At 40.2% G+C, this 16,381-nt stretch overlaps 1 protein-coding gene across 7 annotated transcripts in view; it reads right to left on the minus strand.

Moving 5' to 3' along the window:
• The window catches only part of PPFIA1 (PPFI scaffold protein A1), a 113,579-nt gene that overhangs the window by 23,028 nt on the left and 74,170 nt on the right, over window positions 1-16,381 (minus strand). For 4 of the 7 annotated variants that reach the window (XM_075927703.1, XM_075927702.1, XM_014577505.2 and 1 more), the window contains 7 exons: window positions 14,714-14,795; window positions 14,384-14,584; window positions 11,187-11,249; window positions 7,048-7,223; window positions 6,864-6,961; window positions 5,259-5,434; window positions 4,613-4,681 (listed from right to left, as the gene is read on the minus strand). In XM_075927703.1, the coding sequence (XP_075783818.1) occupies window positions 4,613-4,681; window positions 5,259-5,434; window positions 6,864-6,961; window positions 7,048-7,223; window positions 11,187-11,249; window positions 14,384-14,584; window positions 14,714-14,795 (865 nt within the window). Of the gene's footprint in view, window positions 1-4,612; window positions 4,682-5,258; window positions 5,435-6,863; window positions 6,962-7,047; window positions 7,224-9,854; window positions 10,693-11,186; window positions 11,250-14,383; window positions 14,585-14,713; window positions 14,796-16,381 lie in introns of those variants that run through there. The other 3 variants (XM_075927705.1, XM_006131049.3, XM_075927704.1) reach the window with 3 other exon arrangements.

Raw genomic sequence — 16,381 nt, forward strand, 5'->3', positions numbered from 1 at the left:
GTCCAGACACATTGAGTTCTGTCACAAAGCAAGCTGCTTTGTCGACAGAACTCCGTAGTCTGGACGCAATGTTACAGGCAATAATACCTTCTGTCGACAGAGTTTGGTTGACATAAGGTGTTATGCCTCGTCAAATGAGGTATACCAGCGTCGACAAAACTGCTGAGTTCTGTCGACGTTATGTCGACAGAACTCAGCGGTAGTGTAGACGCTGGTATAGTTTTGTCGACAAAAGTCCACTTTTGTCGACAAAACTAGGTAGTCTAGACACACCCCAAGAGTCTGTAGATGTCAAGGTGCTTAGTATTTCTCGGGAAAAACTGATGTGGCTTCCTATCTTTAATTAAAATGCACGTTAGTGTATATTTGCAATTTAGGATTTAAGATAATTCACAAATGCCATATTATCTAATACCTCTTCCATTTACTTCTCACTGTAAGAGAAAACAAGAACACATCTGTTTTGGGAACATTAACCATCAATTATAAATTAACTTTAAATAACCCCTTTGGCCTCTTAAATTCTTCTTTTGCTGGAGTATCTATATTGAAATATAGCACAAGGACACTAATATTAGAGGAAAGGACTGACTAATGAATGAAATGAATATAAAACCTTAATAGTACTACAGTACCTCTCTAACCTCTGTATTGTGTTTAATTTTTAAGTGATTTAGAACCTTTGCACAGGGATATGGGGATCAGAGCACATCCACAAATTGAACTATTTCCCTTTCCCTTCCAGTCCCTAGTTTAAGAAATTATGTTTTTTAATTCACAAGAGTAACACTGGACATACTAACATGACAGCTGGAGCCTTGGCTGTGAAATACAATATTCAGTAGGAAAAATAGTGTATTTTGTTTATATTATCACACCCCTCTATAACTAATCTGGTTAAATGTTAATTTTTATCTAAAAATATTTAACTCAATTTCTTTTGGATTTATAGTTACATGGATGCAAATGTCAATCCCTAAGGCAAGATCCCCACATGCTCTGTCCCAGGTGCTGCTGCAGAAAAAAAGGCCAGAGTGGCATAAAAGTGTTATAAATGCTCTTTTTATAATGTGGGAAGATTTTGTGGTAGTTACCGTGGAAGACAGTAAAGGTGCTTTCCTGTGACTCCTCTCAAGCTGTAGCTTACTGGGTAAATTAAGGCTAGGAGGGGCATGTTAGGGTGGGGCCTCATCACAGAGCATGGCAGAGATTCCAACTAGGCAGTGCAGCAGCCTACAGTACAGCCTGCAGAAGCAAGTTAGACAGACACCACCTCACCCCCCCCACCCCCCGCAGGTGTTGTCTAAATTATGGTAGAGGCCCCGAAGCTGCACTAGATAAGACAGCACAAAGCTTTCTTATGACTACTATATGTTCCCTTTCTCCTCGCAAGTATTTTACAGATTTCTTTAGATGGCATGTAGAATATATACCTGCATAGTCCTCCTAGGAGAGAATAGCTGGTATGGCTTAGCTAAAGCAACCAGAATAAAGATGTACTTTTATAGTGTGGGCATGTATGCAAGTACATACTCTAAATGCTTTATGCTCACCCAAGCCACACCTCATCTACACTGCTATTTTTAATAATGTAGCGTCCTCCTGCAGGAGCTTTTGACCTCTGCAGGAAGAGATGCCCTGAGCCAGGAGAAGGCTCTGACAAGAGGAAGAAACTGGGAACAGCTCCCCCTTTTCCTGCCTCTCCCTACCAAGTCTTTCTTTGCCACAGAAAAGATTCCAGCAGCTCCCCATATTTCCACATCAAAGGTAAAGGTTCTTGTAGGGGAGAGGCAAGGTGGGAAAGCCGCATTGCCAGAGCCTTTTATGGACATGTGGCTATATATCAAAGCATGGTCTCAGCCTGTTTTTGGCTGTGGTATGAAACTACATGTATACTGCACACTGCCACTGGAGGCATAAAGTATAGACTCAGCCTTAGAAGTGTACCACAAAAATCTCAAAAAATGAATTCTTCAATTTAATTAATTAAAAGAATTTATTAATGTGTCTTTTGGAATGTACTTTAAATATGTCTAAGTAACAGGAGGAAGAAATAAATTTTTACATGATCCTTTCACTATGAATTATGCCAGCTTGCCAGAAAGATTAAAAAAGTATGACTAGCCTACTGGTTACATGTAGCCATTTCTGGCAGGACATTCTGCATGATTATACAATATGCTGGGGGCTGTGCCACCTGCTCACAAACCCCCCTCTCTCTGGGGGTAGGCAACCCCAGATCTCCTCCCAGCCACCGGGGAAAAACCACACCAGCCCCGGCCCCTGATCTCCCTCTCCTTCACTGGAAGTGCCGCCAGCACTGGCTCTCCCTCTCCCTGGCCTGAGATGTACCAGCCCCAGCTCCGCCCCTTACATCTGGGGAGGGCCAGGCTGAGGTGCACCAGCCCTGGTTCTGCCCTGGTGGCCAGGGAAGGCCGAGGCTTTGGCACACCAGCCCTGGCTTTCTACGTGGCTGCCAAAGAGGGCAGGGCTGGTAGTGGGCTCCAAGGGCAGGGCTGGGAACTGGGCTTTACCCACCTATGCCTACCCCCCAGCCTGTGAACGCTGTGATGTGATGAAGTCACTCTGTCATCCTGCAGGAAATTTTTTTTTATATGTATAGGGAGAGGCTATTATACAAGTTTGAATTTGGACAGGAAATTGGGGTTCAACTGCACTACTTTCAAAAAGTGCCATCTCTCTATTAACTGCAAGTGGAAAGATTCTAGGTCTTCATTTTCCAGAAGAAAGTTAACACCTTCATCGCCAGTGTCCCTAACACTGTGAGGAGTCATCAGTTAAATACTGAAACAGTGTCACTTACTGAAATGCCTTTACCGCTACTGTAACACTTGAGGCTTTCCATTAAGGTCGTATCCAAAGTATAAAACAGATATTATCCTACTTACAAGATCTGACAAGCACTGCCTAACAGTATGGGGTGCACTTGATAACTAAAAAGGCAACAGCCTTACAACAGTATATAGATTGGATATCTGGGATTAAAAGGAGGGGCGCACACACACACACACACACACACACACTGGACTTCGGAAAAAGGAATGGCATGGGGCACAGCCTTAAAAAGAAGAAAGTTTCCTTTAAATTGTTCTTTATAAAGGCATCAGAAAGTTCCAGTTTCACCCATTACCACTCTAGTAAAATAAAAAAAGGCAAGTCATAAGTTACTCTAAAGTGCTGGGTACTAGAAAAAAAGCAATTTACAGATTGGCGATGCTGAACTATTTAGATAAAAATTAAATGGATCCCACTTGCTAAAAATAGGACTAGAAAAAAGAATACTAAAAGCCACAGTGAGCAATAAAATGTCGTTTCTCTGTGACTAGCTCTCTTCTTGAAGTAACTTTTTCTTCCTAACTCTAAAGTCATGCATTTCTTCACTGAAAGTCATCAGATCATCATCCTATTTCTTTTGATAAGAGTGTTAGCTAAATATTGTTACATGTGAACTGAGGAAATTATTTACTCTGAGAGGTTTTAAATGTTCATAAAACCACTTCATAAGTTCAGTTACGGTATAAGAAGTTCCATAATAAAAAGTACACGTGTTCTTTCTTCACCACAGTACATCAACAAATCTACATTCTTGTCTGCTCTCTTGCCTACAGAATGCACTTTGCACTATACATCATAGCACATCAGCAATAGAGATGTTCAAATCAACACATACTCTTCAATATTTAATAGCCCAGTGATGCCACTTGGGGGGGAAAAAAAAAACCAACCACCTTAAATTTGTCTTTAATCTCCAGCTTCATGCCTGCCTATTATTGCTACTAGTTTTAGTTTTATTTCCGCTTCCATAATATTACTTTTAACTTTTCATTTAACAACTGTGGCATTCTACTCTAGGTCCATGTTTTATAAGCACCTGAAAATACAAGTGTTATGCAAAGCATCACTTCTTAATACAAATAACTACATTAGCATGATACAGCAAGACTTATTTAAAACATTTGAGTAATGAGCAGCATTGAAACACACCATTTTCACCTATATTACTTAAGAACATCCTATCTATCTTAGGATGTCCTTTAAAAATGGCATTCAATTCATACATTGGACAAGAATACAAAAGTATATGAGAATTTGGAGATTTTATCTTAAAATTACATTTTACAACTTATAAAGCCAACTACCTACTCAAGAGAAGTCCAGAATTAGAATAGGAGTGCTGCAGATTAGGGCTAAGGTACACTGGCAGAGCTACGTGGTGAAAGCTTACACAACACCTATGTAAATTATACCTTGTTAAGTGTATGTCAGTAGAGTTCCTCACTTCTTTACATTTTAGGAAGACAGATGATTCAGACAAAAAGGCATTTTCTAGCACTAACTCTGGTTACATGTTCTAGGAAACCCAAATTTGCTGAGTACCTCACAAGTTAAGGATCAGAATAATACTGTCTAAATACCCAAAAAACACATACAGTAACTCACAAAGATAAGAAAACACAAGTTAAGATTTCACTTTAAAAACTATTCTCTGTATAGTAATTGTTTAAAGAGACTTATCCAATCCAAATTCTTGTATTTTAATAGGTTGAACACAGATTCTACTTAATGCAAAGCGAAACAAATCAAAACTCACTTCATCAAATCTCCTGTCAGTGCCCATAACAAGAAGGTTATTAAATTCCCTCTCCAAAACAGCACGAGCCTAAAATAAAAAGAGGCATCAAAGAGTCTCAAAAAGGCTAACAAACCACAAGATTTGATAGTAAATTTAAAAAACTATTTCCTATGTACACATTCTAAAATGACTATATGGTAACACATAATATAGCATTGATTTAGTACTTGCTAAGTTGCAATAACACATTTAAAAGGGGATTTCAATCCAGTTATAACCTTACATGAGTTATGTAAATTAATGATGTAAAACTCAAAGTTAATGACTTCACAGTGAAAACGGTGATTTTTCTTTGTATTTACAGAGCACTCTGGGTATTACCAGAGACAAATAAAGGATAGGCCAATTCAGGGAGAAAATGGGCTGTGAAAAAACAAACTAAAAGACAAATAAATTAATTAGAACGCGTTAGAACTTATGGAAAAGATGAGGTTTTTTGTGGTATGTTTTCAAGTCTATGATAGAAAACACACTATAGATAACTTAATTTTTAAAATTTTTACAATTGACTATGACAACTACATGGTTACCAAAAATTAGATACTATGAGTTTATTAAAATGGCTAAGAAAAATCATTAGACATGCAGTTATTATAGTTATTACCTGCGTGTTTTGAGTAGGTATTTGTAATAATAGAGCTAAAGCACTGAAATCAAAAGTTTCTTCTAAGGCCACAAGTGCACCATGAACTCCACTTTCTATAAGGTTATTTGCATATTCTTTAAGACCAACTGACAGTACCCAGCGGATCATTCTGTCATTGCTCCAGACAAGAACATCTAAAAGAGAAAAAAAAACAAATATGCTATATAAAACTTCATAACAAAATATCTATTCAAATAACTACAGATTTCAGCACAGTCAAAACTGTGGAACTCCTTGCCAGACAGAGGATGCAGTGGAGGCTAGAATTTTAACAGGGTTCAAAAAAGAGCTAAATAGATTCAAGGAGATTAGGTCCATCAATGGCTATTAGCCAGGATGGGTAAGAATGGTGTCCCTAACCTCTGTTTCTCTGGAGGTGGGTGACAGGTGAGGGATCACGTGAGGATTACCTGTTGTGTTCCCTACCTCTGGGGCATCTGGTATTGGCCACTGTTGGCAGACAGGATACTGAGCTAGATGGACTTTTGGTCTGACGAAGTATGGCCGTTCTTATGTTGTTCTTGCTCTTCTATATTATGTTGGCACGGGGCTCAGCTGTATCATTTAGGGGTTTAGGCATAGGCCAAAGCAGCTGGTGATATGGAACCAATAAATCTGCTTTAAATATGTATCAAATATTTAAGGTTATTTAATTTTATATTTATTTTATTTTCAATATACAATAGATGTTTTGTACTGACAGCACGAAATTACTTGTGCTCCACAGAGCAAAGAGAGACGGTGCTCAGTGGTACAGCACCCTGTCCTGCTTTATGGATGAATGTGAAGAAGTGGGGGATACAGCCCAGCCTCTTCCCTGCCTCTGAGGAAATATGGATGGAGTAGTCGGTGTAATCCTCAGACTGCATTGACTTTACTTTTAGCCTGGCACTTGCATGGGCAGAGAACTTTTCATCCCATAAACTCCTTTAATGGCTGGTCATTCCTATTCTTGGAGAGCAGGGGCAATTCCATATATTGATGGGTTATATCAAATCTTTAAAAATGTTCCCCATAGCTCACTACTTACACTTGATCTTTCTTTTCCCTTGGGAATACAGGCAGAAAGATGACGGCCTGAATTCCTACTCTTGCTTCTCCACTATCTCCATTCCCTATTCAGTATCCACATATTAAACACAAATTAACTTGACTTTTTCACACACAAAAAAATACTAACAAAATGGTTAATATTCACAAACTATCAGATAACTATAGTCTTTAGAGGTACTGAAAAAATTGAGACAGCTGTCTACTCAGAGATGTCTTCTTAAATAAAACAAACTATTTCATTCATACTTGGAAAATTTTCTTCAGAACTAAGGGCTAGAAAAAAATTAAATAAAAGCTTATTACACAGCACAATTGTTCTACAGTGGGTTCTATGACATATCCTGTAGCCAGGGATTTGACGACTATACAGGGCCCTACTAACAGGTCTCTTGCATATGGCACTTCTGTGACACCATGAAATAAACCTTTCACTTTAAAGTAATGCAATTTTGAGGCATCTTACTGTGAAGATTTTAAAATCTAAAGTGAAGCCAAGCAGAAATAGTTAACCTTTTATTTCATTCTGGCTTTCTTCTCTTCTTCTTTCAAGTTCTTTTCGGTCATAATTTAATTTTCGTAAACACATTATACCACACTGGAAACTGTTTCTGTTTAAAAAGAAAAACATATTTAGGGATAACAAGCTAGAATACTTTAAAAAGAATATTATGAAGATTGCCTTGAGTGTATTTACCTGTGAAAACTGTCTACCATCTTAAGTTGTCCCCGGAGATCTTTCTTAGTCAAATGATCTAGCATTCTAGCATCAACAAGACATTCCATGAAGTAACTGCGATATTGAGGGAGCCCCAAACTGGGGAGCCACTCATTGCCAATCCACTCATGGTTCATATCGCCATATGCTAGGGTCTGTTTTTAAAAAATAAGAATTATTAAATGTGATTTACTCATACCAAAAGGTAAAGAAACACTAAACAATGCCTTTCCCTGCACTTCACATTAGTATTTAGTATGTTTAAAAATGGAAAGCAGAGCAATTTCTAACTGGTACTTTTTAGTTGGGAAAAATATGCTAATGAAAGTGTTGAGTTGAAGTTTGCCACTTTACATTTAATCAATGCTCATACCAAAAAGGGGATATAAAAACCATTCAGAGTAAGTAAAATTTCCATTAACTTTTGTATCATATTTTGATGATTTTTGGCTTATTCCTTAAATTCAAACTTCAACATCATCAGTTTCACACCCTAACAATATAACTTACTTTGACTGGATGTTGAACACACCATTTCTCGGGGGGGAGGTGGATTGACTTTTTTTCTGAAGTAGTATAATGCATTTTAGTTTCCTCCTCTACCTTCCATCTCATTTTGACAGCCAAATTCACGGTAGACTTTTCAATACTAACAAGAGTTTTGGGGAAATTATACTGGTGAATAAACATCCAAAAATAAAACATCTTTCTGGGCTAATTACTCTAACTGCTGTTTCCTATTCTCATGACTTTGTCTTTGACTGACGAGCTCTGGTGGAGATTTTTAAAGCACAGTTATGTGTCTGACCCCAGTAAGCTTTGAACTTGAATGACAGTTACTCTGCTGATGAACTAGATGTAAAATTAGTTTAAAAAGGTTTTAATAAAATGGTTAATAACCTTCTGTGATTGTTATTTTTCAAGATGTGTTGCTTGTGTCAATCCTGTGCTAGTTGGAGTTTTTTACCTTAGTGGTAGCCATAGGGCTGGTCCTAGCGCCCCCCGGAGTCTTGAGCACATGCACTGGTATAAAGGTTGTCACTTACTAAGTAACTCGGAAGGATAAGGAGAGGAGGTCATGGAATGGATATGAGCAACACATCTCAGAGAACAATTGTTACTAAAAGTTAGTACTGATTTTTCTTGAAGTGTTTATTTATATCAATTCCATGTGAGGTGACACACAAGCAGCAACTTTAGAGGTGGGTTTGAGAGTTCACAGACATGCTGTCTGCAACACTGCTCTCCTGAAACTAGCATCGTCACAGGCCTGCTGGCGATGGCATATGACATAAAGTGGGATATGAAAGTATGAACTGATGACCACGTCATGGCCCTGCAGATGTCCTGGATTGGTCACAAGGAATGCTACTGATGAAGCTTGGGCTCTTGTGGAATGAGCCATCTTGATAGCTGGAAGCAGAACTTTTGCCTGATCATGGCAAGCATGGATGGAGGCAGTTATCCAAGACAAGATTATCTGGGATGACACTGGTAGTCCTTTCATCCTGTGCTCCACAACTACAAAAAGCTGCTTAGTCTTACAGGTTTATTCTTTATTATATAGAAGGCAATCACCCATCTAATAACTAATACATGTAGTTGCCATTACTCAGTGGTGCTGTGAGCCTTCAGAAAGAAAACAGGCAGAAAAACGTTCTGCATGATAGGCTTCTCTTTTTGGGAAGCCTTGCAAAAGCAAGAAGAGCATTCCAAGTAACCGTCTGGAAGTGCCCCTTATACCAGAGCATATGCTTGAGTTTCCCAGGGGCACGAGGGTCAACCCTATGGATACCTATAAGGGGAAAAAAAATCTCCAGCAACTGTACACATGGTGTACGCACACATCTAGGACTGAACTGACATGAGCAAGCACTCAAAGAAAAAATACTTTTCACAACAAGACTGTGCTAGAGGACTGAGTAAAAAAAGAAGTCCAAAGATACTGGGTTAAAGATTTTTTTTTATATATACAGGCAGTCCCCGGGTTACGTACAAGATAAGAACAAACCTACAGTCCCTAAGTTGAATCTGTATGTAAGTCAGAACTGGCGTCCAGATTCAGCCGCTGCTGAAACCGATCAGTTTCAACAGTGGCTAAATCTGGACGCCAGTTCTGACTTACATACAGATTCAACTTAAGAACCCCAGGCATCCCCAAATCAGCTGCTGCTGAAACTGATCAGCGGCTGATTCCAGGAAGCCCGGGGCAGGGGCTTCCTGTAGTCAGCCACTGGTCAGTTTCAGCAGCGGCTGACTTGGGGATGCCTGGGGCAGAGCAGCTAGGGTGTTGTTGGGTTGGTCCAGTAGCGCCCAGAGCGGTGCTATGGGACCAACCGGCAGCGCCCTAGCTGCTGTACCACAGGCGTCCGGAGCAAAGCCGCGGAGCACGGGGGCAGCGGGACAGCCCAGACGCGCCGTGGCTGTCCTGCTGCCCTCGGGCTCCGCGGCTTTGCTCTGCTTTGCTCCCCGTCTCCCTGGTCTGCCCGCGTGTCCCGCCGCTTTGCTCCCCGTCCCCCTGGTCTGCAGACCAGGGAGACGGGGAGCAAAGCAGAACAAAGCCGCGGAGCACGTGGGCAGCGGACAGACCAGACGCGTCTGGGCTGCCCGCGTGTCCCGCCGCTTTGCTTCCTCTCCCTGGTCTGCTGGAGACCAGGGAGAGGGCCCCGTTCGTAACATAAGTCGGATCCGCGTAACTCGGGGACTGCCTGTGTGTGTGTGTGTGTGTGTGTGTGTGTGTGCGCGCATATATACACACACACACACACACACACACACACACACACACACACACACAGCTCAACAAATCATGTAATCTATTCGCCCGTGGTGAGTAGATTACAAGCCGGCACAGCGCGATCTGTGCATGCGCAACTCATAGAACCACGCGGCTGGCGAGCAGGGCTCCGTGCGGCTTGGCGAGCCCTATATTTATATATAGACTATTTAGCATCTCTGTAATGACAGAACTTAATCAATGATCATGTTAGTGGTAAGATTGTGTTAGGGTCTTCCATAACAGTTAAGTACTTTCCTTGAGCCATTGTCCTGACAGAGCCAGGATCAAGATAGAACTTCAGTTTTAGACGCAATAAGGAATTACTGTGTGTTAAACCAGTTCTCTAACCATCTGATCTGTTCTGCTATTTAGTCCACAAAGTCACAGACCACTACTTTGAAAGAAAATAGTTTTCCCATTAACTTATTAGGATGTCACACAAGGGCAAGTACTTTAAGTGATAAACAATAAAAAGGAAAGGAATATTCAATATTCCTGTTATATGAAATAGCCTTGGAAATTAAGAGGAAAGATAAACAGTATACATTTATAGACTCTGCTGTGATGGCCACCATCAAAGTCTGAACATCTTCTAAACAAAATGTTCTTTGAATTTGTTCATGTGTCAGCAAATTTTAAATTGAATGAACTACAAAATAGTCAGAGAACCACACTGCCAATTTGTAAGGTTAGTAATATCATCTACCAATTTAGATTATCAAAACATTCTCAGAGGAAAACAAAAATGATCATTCATACTCTAATTGTACTGTCTTGCTTTACATATACTGTATAAGAAGTTACATAAAATCTCCAACCTGAGCCCAGCTTCCCTCCTCATCTTCCTGATGTTATGTGGTTAGAAAAGCAAAAGAACACACAAATATTAGTATTTATAAGTTTAGTACTATGAGAAAAGTTAAAATTTAGTGCATATACAATATCTTTATGGCATGCAAAAAAATCTAAAGAAACCAAGCAGCATGCATTTAAAAACAAATACAACATTCACTGCAAGTAGGAAAATGCTTGTACTGACTGGGTTTTCTGAAAAGAAGAAATTCATGTGCAAATAAATTAACTTGGCTGTACACACACAGTCAGTCTGCCTGCAATAAGAATCAATGTTGATTTTGTTTTTGATTTTGTCCCCAAGGGAAAAGAGTAAAGTGTGAATTAGAGAGTCATATAGGGTTAGTATCTAAAGGAAGCCATAATCCAAAATACTTAAGCTTTTTAATACTTTCATTCTTTTGGAAGGCTAAAAGGCACATGATTCAAGCAATCAAAAAGTGGGAAAAGCACCATAAAGAACAGAAGTTGCAGTGCTGTAACTAACCGTTTGTGGCGTGGCTGTAAGATTTTCCATTTCTTCATGTGTTACCCAGACATTTCCCGTGGTCTAATATGACCCCACAGTGAACCAATCACATCCAGTGAAAGGAAAGCAGTAACAAAGAGGAAAGGTTGCAGAATATATAAGCAATAGGTACATATAAGGAGCAGGCATGGGCAAAAGCAATGGTTTCTAAAGTTGAAGTACAAATTTACTTAAAATGATTATGTAGACTAAAGGTACACTGACATGGGACATCTTCCTTCAAAGATTATTTAACAATCACAAAGTGTGTTAAATAGTTTACACTGATGTGATTAATAAATCAACTATGACAAGAACCATAATGTTGAACAAAATTCTAAATATTCATTTTAATAATGTCTCTCTTATATTAGTTCTCTTTAACTACATTTTTTCCTTTGGTATGGTACATGTATGTCTGGACAATAAATCTAACAAAATTGCAATCTTAGTTTTTTATTAAACATTTTTGTAATTCTACACTTTTAAAAGCATTTTTGAATTTTTTTTCTGTCACAATTTTCAGTGGGTAGTAATATTAATCTATTAAATGTCATTCATTTTGCTGAAATTACTACCAGTATTAATAAGAAGCTCCTGCAATAATCATTTGTTCTCTGTTCAAGCCCGAAATATATCCAGAAATATGGTAGTCAGAATAACCATGCGGGGCAAGATCCACATACCGTATTTTCCGGCGTATAAGGCAACTGGGCGTATAAGACGACCCCCTAATTTATTAGTTAAAAGATAGGTTTTCGTCTTATACTCGCCGTATAAGACTACCCCCCCTTAAGAGGCCAACCGGCAGCACCCTAGCGCCCCTCCGCCTCCCCAGCTTTACTCCCGGTGTCCCTGGTCTGCTGGAGACGGTGCCCAGCAGACCAGGGGCACCGGGAGCAAAGCCGAAGCGGCGGCGGGGTGCCATGCTTCTGAGGCTTTGCTCCGGCAAAGCCTCAGAGGCGCGGGACCCCGCCACGGCTGCGGCTTTGCTCCCGGTGTCCCTGGTCTGCTGGAGACGGTCCCCAGCAGACCAGGGGCACCGGGAGCAAAGCCTCTGAGAACGCCGGCAGTGGGACAGCCACGGCGCGCCTGGGCTGCCCCGCTGCCGGAGCCCCTCCGCGGCTTTGCTCCGCGTCTTCCTGGTCTGCAGACCAGGGAGACGCGGAGCAGCTTTTCTTGCCCCGGAGTACAGGGGCGGCGGGACCGCGAGGTCCCGCAGTCCGTGTCCTCCGGGGCGAGAAAAGCCCCATTCGTACCTGCAAGTCGGGAGCTGCCTGTATACCCGGCGTATAAGACGACCCCCGATTTTTGGGGGATGTTTTTTAGCATAAAAAGTCATCTTATACGCCAGAATATATGGTAACTCCCATTCAAGTAAATATACCACATTGTGCAATATGAATGCAGAGAGTGAGATCAATGCAAGGTTTAACATACCAAAATCAGACTTAAGTTATGTAAACAAATACGGCTCTTTTTATTAGAACAATTTTTCCACATCTGCATAAACATACTAAGTGCGAGCCAAAAGAACCCATTACCTAATATAAAAGACATTCTACTTTAAGAAACATTACTACCTTCTGGAAAAGCTATGAATAAACATTTTAAAAGACATAGTATTAAAGCCAACTATACGGATTATATTGTTTAGAAATTTTTCCACTTTTTCCTAAATTACTAACATTTGCATGGATTATATATTTTTTCCTGTTGCTCATTCCTCTCTTAATTCATCCCATTATGACATAATGGCTACGTCTAGACTGGCCCCTTCTTCTGATTTCTAACTTTGGAATAGGGAAATCCGCGGGGGATTTAAATATCCCCCGCGGGATTTAAATAAACACGGCCGCCGCTTTTTTCCCGGCTTGGGGAAAAGCCGGAAAAGAGCGTCCAGACTTGCAAGTAGGAATAAGAGATCCTCCGGAAAAGGGCTTTATTCCAGAGGATCGCGCCATGCTTGACGCTCTTTTCCGGCTTTTCCCCAATCTGGAAAAAAGCGGCGGCCATGTTTATTTAAATCCCGCGGGGGATATTTAAATCCCCCGCGGATTTCCCTATTCCAAAGTTAGAAATTAGCATGCCTCTTCCGAAGAAGGGGCCAGTCTAGACGTAGCCAATCTGTCAAAATTCTTTGACTTTAAATTAAATATAAAGTTGTCAGCAGCATCAAGGTTTTTGTTTTTACAGTGTCTCAAGCAACATAAAAAGGGGAAGGAGAATAAATCATCATCAGAATATCCTTTAGTCAGGATTTTTTCCAGTATTTTCCGAGAGGCATCAGTGCTTCCAAGTAATAGCACAAGGCAGAGCAACATTTAATAATTCAATTCTCTGCTTTTACTGGAATATCTCATCCAATTATAAAAACACTTTGAATTTTGCTGTACAATTGCCACTGTTTAAAATAATTTGCTTTGCATGATTTAGAGCATATATGCAATATGCCAATTATAAGCACTAATCCCATCCCTGGGTACTTGTAGATGGACCATTACAACCACATAGAGCCAATAAAAGTCAGAGGGTTTCTCGTGGCAATAGTCACAATTTATAATCAATTACACTGAGATGCTGCCATTGCCCAGAATTCCTATCACTCATTCAGCTGAGTTTCTCTCTGATTGCAACTCACTCAATCTTTAAAAATTATAAAATTAAAGCATCTTCAATTTACAACATAGTTACTTATATGTACGTTCTATTCCTTTAGCTAATAAAAATGTAATATTCCTGGCAAATTACACTTATTCTTAATAAACATAGGACTATTCTTAATAATCCCTTATTTAAACATATTGTCATGTTGAGATGAAAAATAACCGACCTTCTCCTATACAAAAAACCAGTAACTTCTTCACTCAATTTCTACAATAGTATATCATATCTGCTTTAAATTACCAATATTTTTAGCAGTAAAAATGTGTTAAAAACTTGTATGATAATTATTCCACATTAGAGTTTTTTTGGTAAACAACCATTTTAAAATGGTTATGTGGTCATTTTCAATTTAAGGTAATTTTGAAAAGTTTCTCTTAAAAACTCAAAATTTCCACCCTCAAAATTCTTTCATTAGAATTCTGGAACCTTCTGAAGAAACTTCTGTTTGACACTGTTTTAACAGGGATTTCTCTCCCACCAGAATATGTTACTTCCAATTTTTTTCTTACCGTTCTTGATGTAGGAGGGGCAGATGGACTTGTTAGTGACATGATCTCTTGAATGGCAAGCCTCAATTTCAACCTGTGTAGAGGATTACTGATTCCAATTTCACGCTGTATTTCCGTATCAGACAAGGCAGACATGATGGCACCACTTTTCACATTGGCTCGGCAAGCAGCCACGTACCACGCAGGCATTCCTACCCATAACTGGCAAATAGAAAACAATATGTCAGTAGCATTTGTAAATACACATGTTTCTTCAAATCTTCAAGTTATTAAAAACACGACAAGAGTCTCCTCTATAGGTACCTTATGCTTTAAAATGGGATCACTTACCTCTAGCCACACCACTACAGTAGGGCCATCCCATTGTGCAAAAGGCAGACCTTGCCTTCTAGCTTCCTCAAGCAATTCATGTCTAAAATTATAGAAAGTTATTAAATTAAGAGAAAGTATGATTGAAAAAGTAATTTAGCTCTAGGTTTCATTTATTTAACACTGGTATTTTGTTTCCTTTGTCCACCTTTCCTTTTTTAGCAATCTTACAGACACTGTAAGGTATCTGAAAAGAGGACAAGACCATACCAAATGCACACTGGCATGATGAGCATGAATTTCAGTCTTGCAGAAATGCTGTCTTACTTTTTTGGAACTAAAACATGTTTTATGCCGGAGTTTCTAAACATGCTTCAACTGGCTGTATTCACCCTGTCCTTGCTAAATGAGAGGGAGACCTCATGTAATTTGGAGTTGGATTTCAAAGAGATCTGGTAGAAATGGTTGAGAATCATAAATGTATGCTGATGAGAGACTGGTTAAAACAGAAATTATTTACTGCTAATGTAGCAAATTTGCTATTTCAGTGAATTAAAATGCTTTACAACTATTACAACATGTTACTTTGTCATAGGAACCATTTGTAAAGACTAATTTTAAAAGTTTCACTAGGTTTCCTATAAAATATCTGATGTATTCCCCAAATTCCCTTCCATGCTTATTTATAAATATTTCCACATACTGCTTGCAAGGGAGAATTAAGTTTACGCGCAGTAGGGATGTGATCAGGAAACCAGTTAATTGATTACCTTGGAGCAGCCTTCCGCCCACAGCCTGTCACAGTCAGAGGGCTGCTCTGGCCACATAGGGCTGCTGGGCTGCCAATTCCCAGCCTACATAGGCTTGTGGGCTAGGAGTCGGCGACAGGGTAGGGAGTGAGGAAGCAGCAGCAGAGAAGGCAACAGTAAGAAATACCTCCCTGCGCTAGGCTGCTGACTCCCAGCCACCATCACTACGCCGTGTGCAGGCTGCTATCTGGCAGCTCAGCATGGGGTTGGAAGCAGCTGGGCTGGAGTAGCCCTCGCCCACAACACAGGTCACTCCAGCCCAGCTGTGGCAGGTGGAGGGGGCTGTTCCAACCAGAGCCCTGAGCTCTTTAAATCACCATTGGCGGGCTGGGAAAGGTGATGAGGGCTGGTTGCCCTTAACTCCACGCTTCCATCCAAGGCCACACCCCTTCCAGGCCTCCTGGAGCTCCTCTGCCCCTCACACTAGGGATGTAAACCTTTAGGCTTATCAGGTAGTCAAGTCACTATTCAACTAGACTCTGCCCTCCCCCTTGCTGCCTCTGTATCAGAGACAGCAAGGGGGGAGGGGGGAGAGCAGGAGCCGGTGCTGGGGGTAGCCAGCTTAAAAGGTGCCCTTATTGACTAATGGAATAGTTGATGCAAATTGCATCGACTATTCGATTAGCCAATTAATCTAAATTTAACATCTCTATTACTAAGCCCATTTTTATTTTTCCAAAGTTCATTTTACAATAGTGATTTTAGTGCTATGTGCCATCAGCTCAAGTGTGGCAGGACTACACCCCATTTTTAAACACATTAGATTGGAGATGTATGTGAAAAAGAAGTCTGCAAGACCTAATAAGGCTTGATACTGTTTTGGGCATAGTATTTGGAATTTTTCCTTTAAGCAAGTAAATTATTTAATTTCCCCTAAATT

The sequence above is a fragment of the Pelodiscus sinensis genome, chromosome 4 (assembly GCF_049634645.1).
Source record: "Pelodiscus sinensis isolate JC-2024 chromosome 4, ASM4963464v1, whole genome shotgun sequence".
NCBI lineage: Eukaryota > Metazoa > Chordata > Testudines > Trionychidae > Pelodiscus > Pelodiscus sinensis.